Consider the following 18,944-nt stretch of genomic DNA (forward strand, 5'->3'; position numbering starts at 1 on the left):
GAAGTTCCCACCGAAACTTGTTTGATAGTTGTACCCAAGGCTTTTTGCAATGTATGGTGAACGCGTCGTTGGGTACCGCCTCAACATGACTATCTACAATCTACAAGCATGTTTCTATACACAATTTTACAGTCTATTCAGGCTTTAGTTTCTTGTTCCCCCGATACCTTACACCTCCAGTTGCGCTACGCTTCCTCGACATGAAAATCATGCCTTAATATCATCCGCCGCAGCTCCGGCACTCACCCCAGGGATTTTGAGTCCAACTAGCTGCGGCCTGCCGACCAATGACTCCACGAGATCCTTAACCCCGCTGTCGATCCACCACGCCTTCTTCCCTCTCCTGTGCTTCATATCCGCATGTTCAACCATCTCCCTTACGGGAACCCACTTGATAGAACTACTCTGAATGGTGATCACCGCCGCTGACTCAGGGGGCGCATGCCAGTGACGAGTACTGTTGTACCCGATTTCGGTATCCTGACCTGTGCCTTCGCCGTAGTTGGTGGTGCCTGAGTTATCGTTGACGTCCGTGAGTCCATGAGAAGAAGAGGTGGATTGTGCTTGGAGGGCTTCGTTCTGGCGCTCGAGGAAGGACATACACTTCAAGGATAGACGGACGGCACGAGCGCGGTCAATCGGTGATGGGATACCACCTTGAAGGGTATGACCAAGAGAGGCAGAACGCGAGTCAAACAATGAGCCTCCTTCTTCCTTCAGCATCTTGGTTATGAACTCAGTCGTGTATACCGAAGAGGCCTGCTCGCTCCTGTAGAACGTGCCCTTTAAGATGTGCACATTTACTTCAGGAGGAAACATATGCCGTACCTGATAACTAGACGTCCTTCACTCTTGCCTTTGACGTCCAACGCGTAGCGGGTCTTCAAGAATCTGACGTCGCGTCGCAGAGTATCTAGGTTCATCCCATCTTCTGGGGTGTATACCAAGCAGGCACCGGTCTTAGGTTCGAATATTCTCATTAAACGGCCTCGAATTGTGGATGGCATCAAACTACTCACCGCCAACGCACCCATCGTAGCGAGATATCCGCACATACCTCCCTGCGTCTCTACGACGAACACACGGTTCCTGCTCGCACTTGCACTTTGCTTGATCGCATCACAAGCATCCACGAGCGCGTTTAGACTCGTGTCGCTTCCAAGACTGTAATCAGTCATCGGGACGTTATTGCTGATAGTGGCCGGCAGATGAACCATAGGGATTCTAAAGGAGGGGTAGTGTTTTCTCCCTTCTTCCAACTCTAGGAGAGCAGCGAACGCTTCAAACCCGCCGATTAGGAGGAGCCCGGATAGTTTGTGGGCCTGGAATTTAGAGGCTACGCAGCCGATATCGACGGAGGGAAGTGTGCGGTTGGTCCCGAGCTCAGAGCCACCTCGAGCCATCCAGGTATCGACTTCCAACCAACCAAGGGGTTGGATGTTGTCATCCAGAAGGCCACGGAAGCCGTTGTGAATACCAAGGGGTGTATGCCCGTGACGAAGGCAATAACGCACTGCCGCACGGGTGGCAGCATTGATCCCACCCGCTGGTGCTCCCATGCTACGATGCATGTGTGATCAGGGCAAGCTAAACTCAACACGCAAATCAACCTACTGCATTATTCCGACTCTCATGAACTAATATGTGCGACTTCGTCAACTGGGCGTCGTTGTGGCGGGTTCAGACGTACCGTGTGTGAAGGAAGCCGCTCGCTAACCTTCAATTCAGAAGTTGAATAGAAGCCTTCGAGACTCTCGATAAATTCCGGATCTCTCAGAGACATTGCTTTCTTGAAATCTCGATTCGTGATTGCTTCAGCTACTGCTTTAGTCTTTCGGGATGTTCAATCGGTATGAATAGGCGGCAGCACGAACAGGCGGAGTAGAATTGAGATGCTTACCATTGCAACCGCCTCCATCAGAGGAACGCGAGTAATCTTGTTCTCTTGAATGCCGATCATGTAGGAGGGCGTATCAGGTGTGGACTCCAACAAGGCGTCCACTGCCTCTACCCCTTGAAGCGTAGGCTATTGACGGATATTGAACGCGACCTGAGTAGAGATGCAAGTACTAACCATGATCCTGTCGAATGCGCATGGGCGACCGCCTCTCTGAGTGTGACCCAATTGTGTTACTCTCGTATCAAGTCCTAAGCGCTCAGTTAGAACCTCCTTGACATACTCCGCGCGAATCGGTTGGAGGTCTGCATCGTGAGCTCCTTCAGCGACGATCACTATGGTCTTGCGTTTCCCGATCTTACGATGCTAACGCGGGATTTTGGTGAGGGATTAGGCGGAGGGGTGTTGTGGTTTCGCTTACCTTGTGGATGGCATCGCACATTCCGTCTTCCCAACCTCCCCCGCCGCCTCCATTCTTGTCGGAGGCGGGCGGAGGAGATTCGGGGATAAAGATGAAGTCGGCACCGCCAGCAACACCTGCGAGAAGCGCGAGCCACCCGCAGTGGCGACCCATGACTTCAAGCACAAATGCACGAGAATGAGAGAAGGCGGTGGAGTTAATGTTATCGATGGCCTCGCAAATTCTGGCGACGATAATTAATATATGTGCGTCATGGTAAACTGACCCAGCTACCGGTGTAAAGCCGTCGGTGCGCCAATGGTAAGGTCGGTGAGCGACATATCATTGTCAATGGATCCAACAAGACCAACGATCCTGAGGTGAGCATGCTTTTCGATCTGTTCATCGTTTATGAGACCTGTAAGAGCATCAGAGGAGGCACTTGGTGGTCAACGAAGTTCCTACCAGTGGCCTTGAGCTCTGTCAACAACCCAGGCCATTCTGCGCGGAAGACATCAGCACCGGTGAGTGAACCGTCACCCCCACAAACGACTAGAGCATCAATCCCTTCAAGAATAAGATTACGCGCGGCCTTCAGGCGGCCTTCGCGCGTCCGGAAGGCAGCTGAACGTGCGGTGCCAATGAGAGTACCTCCCTATTCGTTGGAATTTAGCACAGTGGTAGAATGCTTGCCAACCGAACGAACCTCTGCAAACCAGGCCCTGACATCGTCCCATCCAACTCTCACAATGTATCTTCCCTTGAGTGTCCGTTTACCACTAGAGCCGTAATCTCCCGTCCCATCTTTGAGAAGTGGCCCATCGCCGAAACGGAGGTTATGAAGGAAGTAGGGATCCGTGGGCTGTATCTTATAGTGGGCGGGGGCAATCTCTGTAGCCTCCAAGTTGGAAGTTGAACCAAAGATACGCGTCGTAGATCTAACCTTTCGAGCCGGCGGGCAATCTTGCGTCTTCTACGGAGCCTGCCTTCCGGGCTTCAGCGTACTCCGTGTTCCCTCGAACGAGACCTTCGTAGCCTTCACGCACGATCCAAGTCTCGCATTCCCTATATCAACCACAAAAGTTATTGGCAATCGCCGCACCATGGTTGATATGCAATTACTTGAGGATTGCAGCCTTCACGACGGAACGCACGACGGCGTTCATGCCGGCGCTGTCACCTCCAGAGGTGAGGATCGCGATCTTCATTATTCTCGGCGGTGAGCAAGCTCGGGGGTATGGCAGAGAGGTCGGCGATAGGGAGGAAGGAATCTGGGTGATACTTATCTGAAGAGCTTGGCCGCCCAGTGGCTGGAAGCGGGGACAGGGGCTGCTCTATTGGACGCGCCACTGGTTCCTGCGCATCCCCGTCTCGGCTCCCACCTGCACATCGTCAGAGACGTCCTGGAACGACCAACCCACGGATCCTAGCATGGTTCACCATAGACTGAATGAGCGTGAATCAAATCCAAATCCACACGTCAATTTCATCTCAGCACTGCCGGCAATTGACCGCGAGGAGCAAGAGAGCGCGAGGCAGCTCTTACGCGCTTTGGCTGCTCAAGTGCGCCCGGTAATGAAAAGTCACGGCTTTGAGATCAATAGTCTTGAAGAGGTGGGTGTATATAAGTTGGCAGCATTGTGCATGCGCCGACTCTATACAGTACGAATTCAACAAAGTCTTTGGTGGGAGGAACTGGAACAATGGCGAAACTGTGGGTAAGGTCTCTGTTTGGGTGCTTCAGGAAAGCTACTGAGAGTTTCTACGTAGAACTGGTCCTTCGCGGTGCTGACGGCGCGTTCCAGCCAGTGTCCTGGTTAATGAGCACATTTTGCCATGAAGTTCGTTTCGTTCTCGATGTCTGGCGACTATATTCTGACCTTTCTCCAATAGCTCGCGCATATAAAGGTATGTGCTCTCCAAAGCCGGGGATTCCCCAACTTCATTGCACCCAGCATATGAACCACAGTCCAGCTTTCCAAGCACTGTGGCGTCGATTGAACGCCGAAGTGAGAGCTCTCCAACTGAAAGGGTATTACGGCGATGGTAAGGACCTGATGGATAGTCCACAAGACGAAGTCATGACGCATGCACTTCTCAACAGGCTACTGGTCATCAGGGACGCGTCTAGCAGATTCTGCCAGAGTTGGTGGCCTTGGATTGGATGCGGGGGAACTACCAGAATATATGGTTCGTATCCTCATCCTTTCTCCACGCCAATCTCATTGAAATGCACTCCTATACTTAGTGTGGTGGTGCACACTCAAGGCGACGACCAACGGCTCTACGTCGCCGACGCAACGCCGGACCCCGCAAAACGGCCTACAATGCAGTACCGACGGTCCACACTGGTCGACAAACTGCCAAGAAACGCAAAGCTGGTGCGAGAGTGACTGGGGAGTTTGGCGGTGAAGGGCATGCCCTCGTGGATGCTTCTGATCCTCGGGACGTCGAGGGTGGTGGTTTCGGAAAGAAAGCTGCTAGGTATGCCTTATTTTGGTCTACCTCATACCCACACACAGATCTCATTTTAGTTATAACTCTTAGCAAACGGGCGCGCGAGGAAAGAGCCTTAGCTGCAGAGCGTAGAATCCAGGCATTGCAACGGCAGCAACAACAAGCGTCTGAGAGCCGTTCTGGCGGCGATTCGGATGGAGACGACGAAGACGGGGAGGAGGTCGTGCCAGAAACCGATGCAGAGCGCTTGCAGACACTAAAACAATCAGAAGAAGGCACGGATCTGAAGACACTAAAGGAAGAAGGCATCGATGTTGGAGATTTCGTGTTTCCAAGCAGCGACATTAAGAAAGACCACCCCTCAGGAAAGGCAAAGAGCAAGAACACGGAACCCATAGTTATTGATGAAGACACCTCGGACGCCTCTCCAGCGCCAGGACCATCGACACTTATTTTGAACCCAATTCATACCTCCACCGCATCTGTCGAATCGCATACAAAACTCAAGAAGGGAAATATCGTTAAGATAGAGACCGAGTCGCGCAAGAAAGAGGCTCTAGGTATGGGCCCGTCCAAGGCGGGACAGCGAGTGCTCGGGAAAGGGAAGACTATTGCTACAACCCGGAAGCTAGGTTCCGATGCGCCTTCAACGCCACTGCGCGTAACTGCGCGCGAATCAAAGCAGTGGGCGTGTACGGTATGCACATTGTGAGTACTCCACTGTCCCTCTGAAACCTGAAGCTGTCTAAAAAGTATCAACTAGGTTAAACGAGCCATTGCATCTCTCATGTTCTGCTTGCGGATCCCTCCAAGGCGGGTCAGGACCTGCTATCTCTTGATCATACCGTTTAGGGTTTTGGAGGGCTGGATTCTTGTCATATGCAATGTACATCGCGGCGATATTACCTACTTCGCTTGCTTCAGTCAGGCATAGATGATTGATGCAAGTTTTTGATTATTACAGGAGGTAGGAAATGAGACACTTTGAACGAACGTTGCCGGGGCGAGAATAAGCATCACTTTGCATCGGAAGGGGAAAAGAAAAAGTGCTAGAGTGTGTGCATTCCAAAGGCGTAGGTGTTGAACAGAAATCTTAAATATGCACAGTATAACAATAAATGAACAGATAAATGAAACCGCACGATAATTGGATAAGAAGGGTAATTAATAATGGTAAATGGAGGGTCAGTGTGTATCGCATGGCAGGTTTAACTAAGAAGCGAGTCATGGACAACAACGAGATTGTTCGTGCGTTTGCACTTGGCAGGAGCAGAGAGAGGGGAAACCAGGGTGCTAGCACCATCGCCAGGAGGATGAGTGATTTCTGTGTCTGATGCACGGTTGGGGGATGTGGGGTAGTGGGTTGCTGCGTAGAGGATGTGACAGGAAGACAGAAGGATAGAAGCCGCGGGCGGTTGGAGAAGGCAATGGCGCATTAGCACCTGGATAAATATTGCGAAAGCAAGGGGTAAAAGCGATATGGGCAGTAGATCAGCAGCGTACATGAGACACTAGGTCAGTAGAGGGGAAGCTGAGGAGCAGCGGTGTAAGGACGAGTGAAAACGAGGGAGAGTACGGATGTACAGGGGCGGGGCAGAGGGATACAGTGGTGGGGTATGACGGCGAAAGGCGAAGACCGGGGGAAGGAATCAATTGCTTCCCTTAGCGTGTGGAGGTAATGGGAATGCCTGGGTGACATCCTCTTCAGTCTGTCCATAGGCAGATACGGAATAGCCGTCAATCCCAGAGTAGCCTGTCCCTGTGCTCAGTGTTGACAACACCCGACTATTCGGCTCAGGTGTCAGCGAGGGTGAGCCATTTTCGAGGGCTGCTATGATGGATAATATCGCGCGCTCGTTATCGCTCTGTGAGTCATTTGCAGCATGTTTGGGTGCAAGGGGTGAAGAAGTTGTGGAAGCGGAGTCACTTGAGTGGTCATCCCTCGCGGCAACTTTCTCTTTGCCCTTCGCGGCCTTTGCGACTGCCTTCGACTTAGCTTCATCGAATTCCTGAGCGCTGAAGAAGGGGTTATGTATGCTTTTCCGCGATTCACTCTGCTCGTCATCGAATGGATCAGAGTAAGTGACGACTTCAGCTGACTCCCACTGATGAAGAGAGGATGTAGTAGTCGTGGGCGGCGTCGGTCGAGCAGCGGAAGGCGATATGGCACGGGCAGTGTTGATGTCAAAGTTATCGGAGCGTAGACTGAAGTATGCACCGTCTTGCTCTGAACTCCAACTAATGGACCCTCCGGTGTCAACAGAGCCGAGGTGGGGCTTGCTACCAACTGAACCAGGGAGAGAAGGCGGGCCTCCGTAAGGGTTGAATGGATGCGCATGCATGCGATCGAATATCGGTAGAGGAAGGTCCAAATTCGACTTCGTCGTAACAGCTGTTCGGACGCTGGGCGAGCGAGTCTTGAACATAGTGAGCTTCTCCATGGGACCCACGCTCTCCTGAGTGCCTTTCTCCTCCACATTCCTGTGGCCCACCTCACTTGTTTGCATCCCCGCCCACTTATCTTCATCGCCACTTTCTAGTTTGTTCCATGGGTCACCACGATGAGAGTCGGAGCGATCGTGGCGTGCATTTCGCGAGATAGATGTGAGTGGTGCGCGGGCACGAGCTTTGAGAGCTTGCGTAGAGCGCCGGTACAGCCAGAGACCGATGCAAATGAGAAAGACTGCACCGGCGAAAGCGCCCACACATGCGCCCACCACTGTGGTGGTCGAGATGCCGGAGCTCTTGGAAGCGACGGCGCTTTCTGTGGTTGGAGCTTCTGTTGAACTAGGGAGGGCTGGCGATGAGGATGTCGGGGTTGATGGTAGATTGCTTGTGGAGACCGTGAAGTTTGGGGAACCCGTTCGTGGTGCGTCAGCCAGTTCGGAGTTGACAGCGAGCCCCCCGTCAGGTACATCCGAGGTCTCAGCTACAACGGAGCCCCCAATCCCAGATAGCGTTGGCGTTGCGAAAGGATTAGGTTCCTGTCGCTTGAAAGGCTTTCGGTGAAGGCCAACCATTGAACGAATTCGAGGGGGTCGAAAGAGTGACAGGGTCTGTAAAGACAGTATTTGGAGGACGAGTGTGTCGAGGCTATGTGAGCTGGGAGTTTCGAAACTGTGTGGGCCCGTCGGAACACCACGAGTGAAGAAAAAGGGAGATCAGATGAGAGCGTTTCGGTTTCAAATGGGCACTTGACGCACAAAGAAAGATCTAGAGTAAGGACACAGAGTATTGCAGCATCGACAAACGGTTTTCGTCGAAGAAGGGGGTGCCGCCGTCCGGTACGACGAGGAGAAGGGCGAGAGAGTGGTGGTGGTGACGGTGGGACGTGAGCTTGAAGCCTTCGCCGTTGCTAGGCGCTGTGAATTCACCTGCCATTTCAGGACACCGCAACTTGCCGGCGGACTTTTTAGACCCATATTCGGTAGCAGAGAATATTGTTCGTATCATCGTTCTGGTCTGTATCACATACCATGTCACCCTCTGGCTATCACTTGATATTTTGGCCTGTTACAGTTGCAACAATCTGCAATCACATACTCATCACAACGGATGTGAGCTTTAGTGATTCGTTATTGGCGCCCGACCACTCATCACTTTTGAAGCCTTGACTTTGCCTAGACTTACCAATACTGAGTGCGGTCCGGTCTGGTCATGAGTTTGATGTTCTCTCATCAGCCCATATATTCTGTGGGAAAATACATCGGTACCCTGTAAATCGCGCGCTTGACGAGGACAGCGCCTGAACATATCAACATATAATCAAGGGGGCAGCAGCGGATCCGGTGTTCCGCAAGACTAGGAATAAACTCGGACTCGATGTTGCGGAGTTTCGCCTTTGCTCGTGTGCGCGTCGCGTGTTTCGCGAGCAGTGATCCAAAATCTTGTGAAAAATCCACCATGCGAAGGGGGGGTATCTGAAGCAGAAGACCGATTCGCTAGGCTATTTCTACTCGAATTTAGCGTCGGGTACATTGTCGTTTAAGAACAAGATGACGCTTGGTGGTAAGCTTTCCCGCTACGCACTTGTCGCCGCAGGATGACAATTCATTCAACCAGTGCCACAGGGCAGCACCAACTACACAAACTACTTTAGGCTAGAAAAGTTCCAAATGCGATCCCACTGATCACTGGGCGCCGCTAAGCTACCAGGACCCTGCAAGTTGCAAGCACGATATTGACCACCAGACCCGATGACCTCCCTTATTAAAGGGATGACTGCCCAGATATCAGGCAGCATCTCTCCCAATCCCCCCTCTTCCGATCCACAGTGTTCTCGGCGTCCTCTGTCTCATACCCGGTATCATAGGATCAGCGTTTCAGGATACCGCCCAACCGCACTCGTTTCTGTCATTCGTTACATATACACAACGCCTCACGCGGAACAGACACTTTCTGCCCTCCCTGTCACCTTCCCCACAACTCGATCCACTACTGTCACTGTGAATACACCAGCGCTAGCCGCTTCCGTGTACTTTCATCATGCCCGCCTGCACTACATGCGCACGTTCAACCAACTCTGAGCCTTCCCTCGATTCAACATCTATCACGGGCGTCACAGTCGGATGCTTCATTCTTCTTGTCATCATCACTGGCCTTGGGGGATGCTATCTTCGCAGGCGCAACGCCAACCGGCGAGCCTCAGGCTCTCGTCGCTCTCTCATTCTGTCCCGCATTCACCGAGCACAAACCAATGCTACACGCGACCCCCCATCCTCGAACATAGACAGGGACTCTATGCAACACGTTGGATTTGAGCACGAGAAGGAGATGTACGCTGTATACGATGACTACGTGCAGCAGCAGGGCGGGCTCTCTCCGTGAGTATACCATTATCATCGACCTCCCTCCCCGTGCTGTAGCTATGGCCCCCCTTCCCCGCATGCTAACGTATGTTTCCATGGCGTACAGAACACCGTTCTCGCGCCACAATATCACACCGAATGTCATATTCCCAGTTAAAGCTCCCACACGTTCCACGCCGCCCAGCCCGAAAAGCCCGGCGTTCGCGAAATCATCAATAAACCCGTTCACGCCGAATTCCATCATCACTAGTACTGCTAGTGGTAGCACTCCTAGCGACTCTTCCTCCTCCTCTGCCCCCCCTCCATTCGCTTTCATCAGAGGTTCTGATTATCCTCGTCTGCCGAGCGATTCACGGTCTACGCTGAGCCCCCCATAAACACCGCGCTCCGGATTCATCGGTTGTTCGACACGACTATCCCAGGCGTTCCCCATCTGTTCCTGATTTGATTTGATTGAACATATCAATCCGCCTATCTCAGCCCGCGCACTCTCATCCCTATTCATTTGTTTCGGAGTAATAAGTACTCATCGGTTGCATTCCGACTCAAGAGGACCACCGTGTACAACATCCTTTTGCCACAATTAGACTGTACCGTTATAGTTTCAGTATACCCCACCATTTTGCGTGGACTACTTCCAGTCCACATAGCACCCAAGCTGCATTAATTCACTGGTATAAATTTACTGTACTACTGCTCTTTACTTACTTCCTCTGTTAGTACATGCTGGGGTGATGTCCAGAACAACAACGGTGTACTTTACATACACTTTCCGCGCCGACAAGTAAATATGCTGATATCAGATGAAGCATATTGACCTTAGCTTGAGCGCTGAACGCATCAACGCGTGAACGTTTGAACGCCCATATATAATATCTGAGCACACGGCAATCAGAAGTATATATTTCAGGACAATTGAGGGATGTCGGTGTAATGATACAAAAATGCAATCTGCTGCAGGCAAAATACTTATCTACATCATTGACAAATGTTAGGCTTAGGAAGTCGAAATGAACGGGTGAGGGAGAACTTGGCAGACAAGTGAACAGCGACTGGGCCAATTCGCAAAGGGCTGCGCAAGGATATCAATATCAAAGAAGCAGATAGAGGGGAGATACGAAGCTAGCAGAGGAGGAATACACGCAACCAAGACGAACGGGAAGCAGGGTGGTGTGACTGGCGTCGAGCCGTACATGTAGAAAGGCAGGTTTTCGAAACCAACGAACGAAGCGCGTAGCCGGTACGACCAGGGTATACCGTATAGCACATGAGCAGCGTAATCGAAGGGGTATGTGGCGCGAGCGTGCCTTGAGAGAGGGGGAGGGGGAGGGGGGAACGTGTTTAGGAGAAGTGCGACCAGGACATAACACCATCCCGATCTCCGTCATGTTGTTTCGCATCGACCATGGCAAGGCTAGATCCCCTGACAGGCCTCAGAACTCTTACTCCTTGCACTGGTTTCATAAAGCACCACGCGGGAACGACGCCCACTTCCAATTCAGGATACATATCCCCTCCCTTCGCATCCCGCCCACCAAACACCGACTTACGTGTCCCAGTGAAACCAGGAAACTGTTTTCTCCCTACCGCGCACCATCCGTCATCGTACGAATGGAGGATAGTCAAACGTTCGCCGGGATGGGGGATTTGGAGTTCATCGGGTAAAACGGGGTCATTGAAGGGCTGGTGGACTTTGCGCGTGTCGGTGGGTATAGGGGGCATCGTAGAAGCGCGGTTGGGATTGGAATTGGCGTCGCCGGTGGAGAAGAGAGACGTCATGGAGAAACGGAACCCAGATCCTACAGAGTTGGTGCTGAAGAAGGAAGAACGCGAACCACGGCGCGCGCCACGCGCGTCGAGTGCGAAACCGAAGGGGCCACAGTGGTGTGCTGTGGGTAAGGGTACATGTAAATCAGACGGATATGGCTGGGGACTCGTCGGTGATGATCTGGTATAGGCTTTCGAGGGGAGAATGATCGACTGGGTCAAATACGATCGCGAAAATGGCGAACTAAAAACACGAATCAGTGACATGGCAGCGATAAGATAGAAGAATACGCACATCTCTTTTTCTGAACAAGTCTTCGTCGTCATTTCTTCGACCATCAGACCCTTTACATCGAGGAATGCTGCACCTATCCTGCTCTCCCGTTTGGCAATGTTGCGCCTTCGCACAAAACGCACGGCTACCGCCACGACAACTGTCAAAAGGACCAAGCCAGCTAGAATCAAGCCAACGATGGAGAGGGGGCTGAATGATGTATTCTCGTACGACCGCTTGCGGATGGAGATGGTTACGAATGCGGGCATCGTTCGTTCGGAGTGCCTGGTTCGTATAAATTGGGGGATTGGGGATGTCGGTCTGACGAGTGGTTTTGGAGATAACCCGGGGAATTTTCTGCTAAACGAGGGAAAGTAGGTATACAAGGAATGTTACAGTGGAAAGAACGTGGAATCCGATGCGGGAGTCGGATTTTGGGACTGTGGTGAGTCGCCTGAGCTGGGGATGTTGCAGAGACCGATGCTCTGTCCAGATGCAAAGAAACTTTGGACTGGAAAAAGCTAGTTGGTCAGAGCCTCAGAGTCGAGCAACGAAAAGAAGAGAAGAGAGAAGGGAACCGAGGAACCAATAATCCTGGCCGTAACCAAGTTCATACGGTATTGCTACCGCAAATATGAACTTGATGCAAGGCTCCTGGTGGTTTCTCTGATAAGGAAAATTTGGCGACCGATCACTTACTCCCTCGACTCGGATCAGGCACTTCAGGTGATCTACGGAATATGTACGTAGACTCGGACAGAGTAAATATTGCTTGAAGTACCGACATCTGCCCTCGTTCAAAGTCTCCAGGACCACCGATGAATAATAGGTGGATAGTGACGGAGGGGATATCACGGACATGCTATTTGTTTATCAAGGAATTCCAGAGTCCTCGGTTATCCGTGCCTGGGTCACCTGTGCCTATCAATTAGTCAAAGAGACCCGAACTCGGAGAGTCCGGAAGAGGTTGTTGAGAACCGGCATGGCGAGATTGAGGGCGCGCCGTATGCCTTCGCAGGTCGTCCTCCGAGCCCTCGCTGCGCGCCTTGTGCAATAGTGGTTGTGCTGACCCTTGATGATAGGTGTATATCTCCTCTAATTAGCACCGATGACTCGGAGCGGGGTGCTACGAACAAGCGACTTGACAGGTCACTTCGGCGACTCGATGGACCTTCGCGGCGGTTGAACACGGCGAATATCTGAGAACTTGTAAAGTGGCCTGGAAAAGATCGATGGGAGTCGGTGAACGACATCGGATGACGGTTGTTCTGAGTCAAGATCGAATCAACGAAGGGGGTAGGGGGTGTCCCGACATTCATGTCACCTTAAAAAGCTTCAAGCAAGCAAGGTTTAAGTTTATGCGTGTCGCCATAGTGAGTCCAAAGATTACGGCGTTTTAGTAGCGGTATGAACGCAGACAATCTGCCTGGAAATGGATAGATGACAACACGGCTATCCTGACGGTGGCGGAAGATATACCTTGAGAAATCTTGTAGCTTGGGTGGAACCCATCCGAGTAGGAGCTCGCCGAGTCCCATTGCACTGGTCCAATCAGATATGACCGGCAAGTCCAAGCGTGTTGTCTTGTATGATTGATCCGGCACCGATGGTATTGAGATTATCCATGCAGTGTGCTGATGAACCAATGAAGTTTGTAAAGAATCAACAATGTGAGAGTGTGATATGATGGATCTATGACATACTATGTCTCACAGCAATTTGACCAGCGTCGCATTGGCGACCCCAGCGCTGAGCGGTACGCCCAGATCGTAGAAATGCAGAGAGGAAGGAGCGGCCTTTTACCCTTCTGGCTTTTGCGTGTTACATTTCATAGGATTGGCAAGCACCAGGCGTTGCCATCCGATAAGCGAGCGATTGACTCATTGCTCAGCTTGCGGAGATTGCGCGTTGTATCAGCCGTCGAAATTCGGAAGTAAGCCATCGGGGCCGCTGTGTTCCAGCCTTTTCCTCGAGCCTGAGTGTGAAGGATTCGAAAGTTGGATGCTAGCCATACATAGCGATGGCGGTAGTGCTTGTTGTTGTGCGGTGGACATGGCCGCGGCAATCAAGTATTATAACCTAGTCCCCTCTAGTCCCCTGGTTCCTAGCATTATGGGGTCCGTACCCGAACGTGAGGACATGTCAACAGCAAAGTTGTAGCTTAAACACGAACAGAGGATGAAGCATGGGGTTTAGGATGGCGTTGCTCGTTGCTATGCCGGAGAAGCAAGCTGCGAGGACATATTACATCTCGAGTCTCGTATCGCATAGCATTGTCTCATTTTCTGACATCGGGGGAACATGCACGGTGGGTCGGCTGTTGAGTGAAAAGGTGCCGAGGGATCAGGCCACCGACGTGAATAAGTGAAATAAAGTCAGTAAAATGAAGAAAATAAAATAAATGAACAGTTACTAGGATGAAACGACCTGCAGGACCACTGGGAGCGCTTCTGGACTTACCACCACGAAGGAGGAGGGAAATTCGAGGGTGCTGGGATGATCGGGACGAGCCCCTATCCCACGTGGGTGTGCACAGCATTGGAATGTAGATCATGTCCCGGTGCCAGGAAGGGCCAGGAGTATAAGGGCCAACGCGATCACCGGATTCTGATTCAATTATCGGCCTCTACTGCTGTGACCACAACCACCACCAGCAGTGACCGACACACCGTCCACGACGCCGGCCACAGCGACGAACTTCCCTGGTCCAAGCGCCAACAAGCTACCGGCGTCCAGGGGTTCTTCCATCCCTTTGTGGCATCTACCCATCAAGGAGAAGTTTGCCTCCTTCTGAAGCATAAGGCTTGCATTCGATAGCGTGCGTGCGTGGTCATCAGCTTCGTTAAAAACCTTGGATCCTAGTCCTGAGCTCGTTCCCAGCATTTCGACGCTGATATCTCTTGATCCTTGCAGTCCGTGGCGCCCAGGTCTCATCGCTCTCTCGACAAGCTTGCACCACTCCCAGGAACACGGCGACCCCACAGAGGTCACCGACAAGCTCTGAATTTATACTATCGACTTGGAGGATCCCTGCCGTAATCATGTCCAACGGATACGCCGGGCCTAGCTCATGGCAAAGCCAAGCTCATCCTTCCTACACTCATCATTCGCAACTTCAGCTAGAGCACGAATTGGACTACAGTGGCGACTCTGCGGCTGCTGACAACCAAGGCCAAGCATCACAGTCTACAGGCATGTACGGCGCTTCGTATCAGTATTCGCAACAGCAGCACCATCACCATCAACAGCAGTCTGTTCCCGCTTTCTCCCCGCCCTTGAACAACTTCAATCAAAATGCACCCCAGCCACCGCAGCAGAGAGTACCTAGCTTTGGTAGCTCCAATTTCGGCGTACCGACGTTCTTCGGACCCATTTCCAGCGAGCAAGTACAAAATGCTGGTGCATCATTTAACGTGGGTATTCTGAACAATCTGCGTTGTCATAGGAAATGACAATTGCATCTTTCAGCCACCGCGGCCCTATCACAGCAGTAACCCATCTTACGAATATGACAGTCAAAGTCGCCCAGGACCACTAGCCCCGTCTGCTTTGCACCCAGTAGATGCGGCTCCTGCCACTTACTTGGCCACATCCCCTCTACCGATGCAGGAGACGTTTCCAACCTCGCCGCCTCCAAGCGGATTCACGCATGGTCAACAAAGCACTTATTACCCGCCACACGACCCTGCGCCTGGCCCGGGAATCTCCAAACGTCCACGTTCTGACCACACCGAGGACGCAAGAGGTGATGATCACGACGACGATAGTGGCAATAACGACAGCAAGGAGTCGAAGGCGAAACCGTAAGTTATACCCGCAGCTTTTGCAAGACGGTTGCCTGATCTGGTGCATTGGATTTGCTTCGCAGCCCAGGAGCATGTGCACGTTGCAAGGGGCTCAAGGTCAGGTGTGAATTTCGTACGGACACAGACCCATGCAAAAGGTGCTTGAACGGTGGACACGACTGCGTTGTCCCGGGCAGGAAGAAACGAAGGACGCCACCGTAAGTTTCTACTCTCAAATTGTCTTCCACCTCTCTCTCATCGTAGATCTGTCTATCTTACTCATGGTTCTCAACTTCGCCGCCACTCATCACCAACACTTTACTTACGTCCTACTTACCATTATAGCAAACGGGAGCACCTCCTGAATCAAATCCGTGACCAAGCAGATGAGATCCATAAACTTATGGCTCAACTCGAAGCCATGAGCTCGCAAGGCACCACCGCTCAGCAGAATCAACCATCGCCTGCTTCCATCGGAGCGTCGACTTATCCGTCTGGTAGTACTGTCCCTTCGACGACAGGCGCAGATCTTCATTCCCCTGTTCTGTCCCCTACATCAGCACAATCGTCCTATTTCTCAGATATCAACGGGAAAACGCACGAGGGTACCCCAGAGACAACCAAAGCGGTTGCTGATTGGATAGCCAAAGCGCGGGACACCTTACTGCAATTCGATGGCTTCTTGGGCGCCGTTCCAAAGCGTCTTGTTGTCGAAGAAGATTACGAAGATACTGGCAGCGACAGCGATGATTATGAATACGTTGACGCAGAAGAAGGCGACGAAGAAATGCCAGAAGCATATGTCATTTCTGTACAGAACGACGGAGAAGCCCAGCCTCCAGCGGATGGTCGCAAAATCCGCCACCAACTGTCGGGCACGAGTCTAAACGGCAAACGTAAAGAATCGGAAGACTTGGTTTCAAGACCCCCGGCCCAGAGCCCATTCGGTATCTTTGCTACGATGCTGAAGAAAGCCCTACCGGAAACGGAAACTAACGAAGGGAGCAAGCCTGAAGTTGGTGTTGCCAACCCTGATTTCTTCAAACGTCAGCTTTTCATTTCATGCCTTCTATCCCTTTCGAAGCTGAGCTGAACTATTGTTAGGTTTGTCCTCTCAGCAGCAGTTTCCTCATATTCTCACCCGCGGTATCATCACCCTTCCTGAGGCAGAGCAACTGTTCAAGATGTAGGCCCATTTGTTTTACCTATTAGGCGAGTGAAATATTGATGTTTGATGCCAAACTAGCTACTATGACCGCATGAACCTGTCTGTGTCGCTGCTTGATCCAGTCTTATACACGGCCGCTACCACATGCGCCCGTAGTCCATTCCTCTTCACCGTCAGTGAGTGTTGTCATCTATAGCAGGTTAACATCTCATCTCACCTCTCCGTTGTAAGTTTGTGCGATTGCTTCTCGATTCTACACAGAGCGGCCAGGACTCTACAGTGACATTATGCATTATGCCCAACTTGCCGCCGGGACAGCTTTGATCAGTGGTCCCAAGAACATCGAGGCTGTACAAGCTTACATCCTTCTGAGTTTGTATCCTGTACCAGCACGCCGCTGGGAAGAAGACCGTGGATGGTTATACCTCGGGCTAGCCATCAGGTTAGTATTTCAAAGGGCCCAGTTTTGGTGTTGTTGTTGACACACCACGGCATTTAGGTTTGCTGTCGACTTGAATCTGCATCACCCTAGTTCTGCTAAACCTCAAAACGAAGCTCACGCTCGGGAGATGCTCAACCGTACGCGTGTGTGGTTGAATTGTTTCAACCTCGACCGATCGACGGGTTCGCAGTACGGGAAGGCTGCGATCATCCCAAACACCGACTATGTGGCGAATCACTCTGAAGATTGGTGGCGAAGTTCCCCTTACAATATGGACAAATTCGACATTCATATTTGTGGCTACAACGCTGAGCTTCGGGTTATGGCTGCATTTACGGCTAAAATATACAGCGATCCAAACCATCCTACTGGCTTAAACAAGGTGAGTTCCCTCCTTTTTACCGTCGGGTCTTTGTCAATGGAGAGTTTAGGATGTCGACTTCGAGCGCCATGCGACGGCTACCGACGAGGAACTACAGCGGCTTGGTTCGAAGTGGTTCAACGTACTCGATCAGATGGACATGTCGGATGAGCAGTTCTGCTTCCGAACGGGCCTGTTGAAGCTTGCATACAGCTATGCACGAATGGTAGCTCTGTCTTATGCTTTCCAACACGCCTTTGGCAAAGCCGGTATGGACGAGAATCCTTTCCTCACACGCGTGAGTGTGGATGATGACTGGGTTGACGATTGTTTTGAGTTTGACCCTTGCTACAACAGTGCCTTACCGCTGCCACAGACGTAGTAACTACCGTCGTCGACAACATCGGTCGTCCTAATCAGCGTTAGTCCACCAATCTTTCCCCCTTGTCGCACGCTCACTCTTAGCCTTCAGGGAAATTCCTTCGTCATGGACCTGAGGCTCAAAGTGTGTTCGTCACATTCGCTGCGGCCTTCCTCGTCAAGGTATTAGCTCCCTCTGAAAATTGCTCTTCATCACTGTCTCACAACGGAACACTAGCTCCTTCAACCTAAGTTTGCCACCTACCTTTCACTCCAACAAAGACTCGATATAAGGCGACACGTCATGAACGTCATCGAGCTCTTCGGCGGACCTGAAGTTGCACTTGATGATCGTCATGGTCCTAAGCTATACGCCCGCTTCCTCAAGAACCTCCTCAACTCACCTATGGCTAAAGTGGACACCTCGGGCACGAGTCCTATGCCTCGCCAGAAGTCGTCCCACCGTAGCAAGTCCGCGAGCATGACGCCCGAACCCGACCGTGCTCTGGATCTACAGTCCTCGACCCTGACTAGCTATCCCTCACCTTCGACAGGCTCTTACACGCTTTCCCCTCCGCCAACCCAACTTGCTATGTCGTTCGACAGGTTTGCTCCTCAAGGTGGAGCTATCGACCCCTTCATTGGGAACTTCCCGGCCGGGCAATCCAATATTTCCGCACAAGACGCTGTCGGCGTGACTATGAACATTCAGGAATACTTGCAGCCTGTTCTGCCATATGACAACGACATCGTACAGGGTATTCAAGCTCTCACAGATCCTAGTGTTTGGCAGAGCATCGCCGATCCCGGTACGTGACTGTCATATACAACACAGTACATTGCTAAAGGGCGTGCTATTCTACAGGTTATAGCTGGTTAACTCAATTTTCTCAAGCCACAACTATGCATATGAATGGCGCCCAAACGTCCAATCCGACAATGTACGAAAATCATAGCCAACGACGTCAGTGATCTACTCCAACCTTGTATAACATATTTTCTGTCTCCGTTTCTCTGTTTGCTTTGTCGCCGCCCCTTTGTCCAATATCTCGATTACCTTGCTATCGCCGTCTCATCTCATCTCATATGACGCCAGCCTATAGTGGCCTTTTGTATCTGTAGAGTTCCAACAATAAATTTACTCGTAGAAATTGATTGCCTAGAGAGATTGCTCGATGGTCATCTTTTCTGAATACTGAAGTAAGTACCTCGCCTATTTGTTTTG

The 18,944-nt window shown here is 51.6% G+C and overlaps 6 protein-coding genes across 6 annotated transcripts; 3 read left to right on the top strand and 3 right to left on the bottom strand.

Annotated features, from left to right (window-relative positions):
- Positions 1-207: 207 nt before the first annotated feature.
- PFK1 (6-phosphofructokinase, alpha subunit) lies at positions 208-3,505 on the bottom strand (the record flags this gene model as incomplete). The annotated part of the gene is made up of 13 exons (XM_036779455.1): positions 208-769; positions 829-959; positions 1,020-1,560; positions 1,615-1,637; positions 1,691-1,831; positions 1,901-2,026; positions 2,075-2,263; positions 2,319-2,541; positions 2,592-2,715; positions 2,763-2,952; positions 3,004-3,188; positions 3,241-3,362; positions 3,420-3,505. The coding sequence occupies 13 exons, from the start codon at positions 3,503-3,505 to the stop codon at positions 208-210; spliced, it is 2,643 nt and encodes an 880-aa protein (XP_036628844.1).
- Positions 3,506-3,728: 223 nt separating this feature from the next.
- PC9H_009961 (uncharacterized protein) lies at positions 3,729-5,593 on the top strand (the record flags this gene model as incomplete). The annotated part of the gene is made up of 9 exons (XM_036779456.1): positions 3,729-3,911; positions 3,961-4,015; positions 4,068-4,138; positions 4,191-4,205; positions 4,253-4,343; positions 4,402-4,487; positions 4,546-4,781; positions 4,845-5,462; positions 5,518-5,593. 9 exons carry the CDS (start codon positions 3,729-3,731, stop codon positions 5,591-5,593), a joined length of 1,431 nt encoding a protein of 476 aa, XP_036628845.1.
- An 810-nt stretch (positions 5,594-6,403) lies between these two features.
- PC9H_009962 (uncharacterized protein) lies at positions 6,404-7,774 on the bottom strand (the record flags this gene model as incomplete). The annotated part of the gene is made up of 1 exon (XM_036779457.1): positions 6,404-7,774. The coding sequence occupies one exon, from the start codon at positions 7,772-7,774 to the stop codon at positions 6,404-6,406; it is 1,371 nt and encodes a 456-aa protein (XP_036628846.1).
- A 1,465-nt stretch (positions 7,775-9,239) lies between these two features.
- Positions 9,240-9,939, top strand: PC9H_009963 (uncharacterized protein; the record flags this gene model as incomplete). Its single annotated transcript, XM_036779458.1, has 2 exons — positions 9,240-9,577; positions 9,669-9,939. The coding sequence occupies 2 exons, from the start codon at positions 9,240-9,242 to the stop codon at positions 9,937-9,939; spliced, it is 609 nt and encodes a 202-aa protein (XP_036628847.1).
- A 964-nt stretch (positions 9,940-10,903) lies between these two features.
- PC9H_009964 (uncharacterized protein) lies at positions 10,904-11,872 on the bottom strand (the record flags this gene model as incomplete). The annotated part of the gene is made up of 2 exons (XM_036779459.1): positions 10,904-11,573; positions 11,625-11,872. 2 exons carry the CDS (start codon positions 11,870-11,872, stop codon positions 10,904-10,906), a joined length of 918 nt encoding a protein of 305 aa, XP_036628848.1.
- Positions 11,873-14,644: 2,772 nt separating this feature from the next.
- On the top strand, positions 14,645-18,691 carry PC9H_009965 (uncharacterized protein; the record flags this gene model as incomplete). The annotated part of the gene is made up of 13 exons (XM_036779460.1): positions 14,645-15,016; positions 15,072-15,406; positions 15,472-15,606; positions 15,734-16,434; positions 16,493-16,574; positions 16,635-16,732; positions 16,788-16,998; positions 17,056-17,380; positions 17,430-17,657; positions 17,717-17,780; positions 17,832-17,902; positions 17,958-18,528; positions 18,585-18,691. The coding sequence occupies 13 exons, from the start codon at positions 14,645-14,647 to the stop codon at positions 18,689-18,691; spliced, it is 3,300 nt and encodes a 1,099-aa protein (XP_036628849.1).
- Between the last annotated feature and the right edge of the window lie 253 nt (positions 18,692-18,944).

This window comes from Pleurotus ostreatus (genome assembly GCF_014466165.1).
Source record: "Pleurotus ostreatus strain PC9 chromosome Unknown scaffold_7, whole genome shotgun sequence".
NCBI lineage: Eukaryota > Fungi > Basidiomycota > Agaricomycetes > Agaricales > Pleurotaceae > Pleurotus > Pleurotus ostreatus.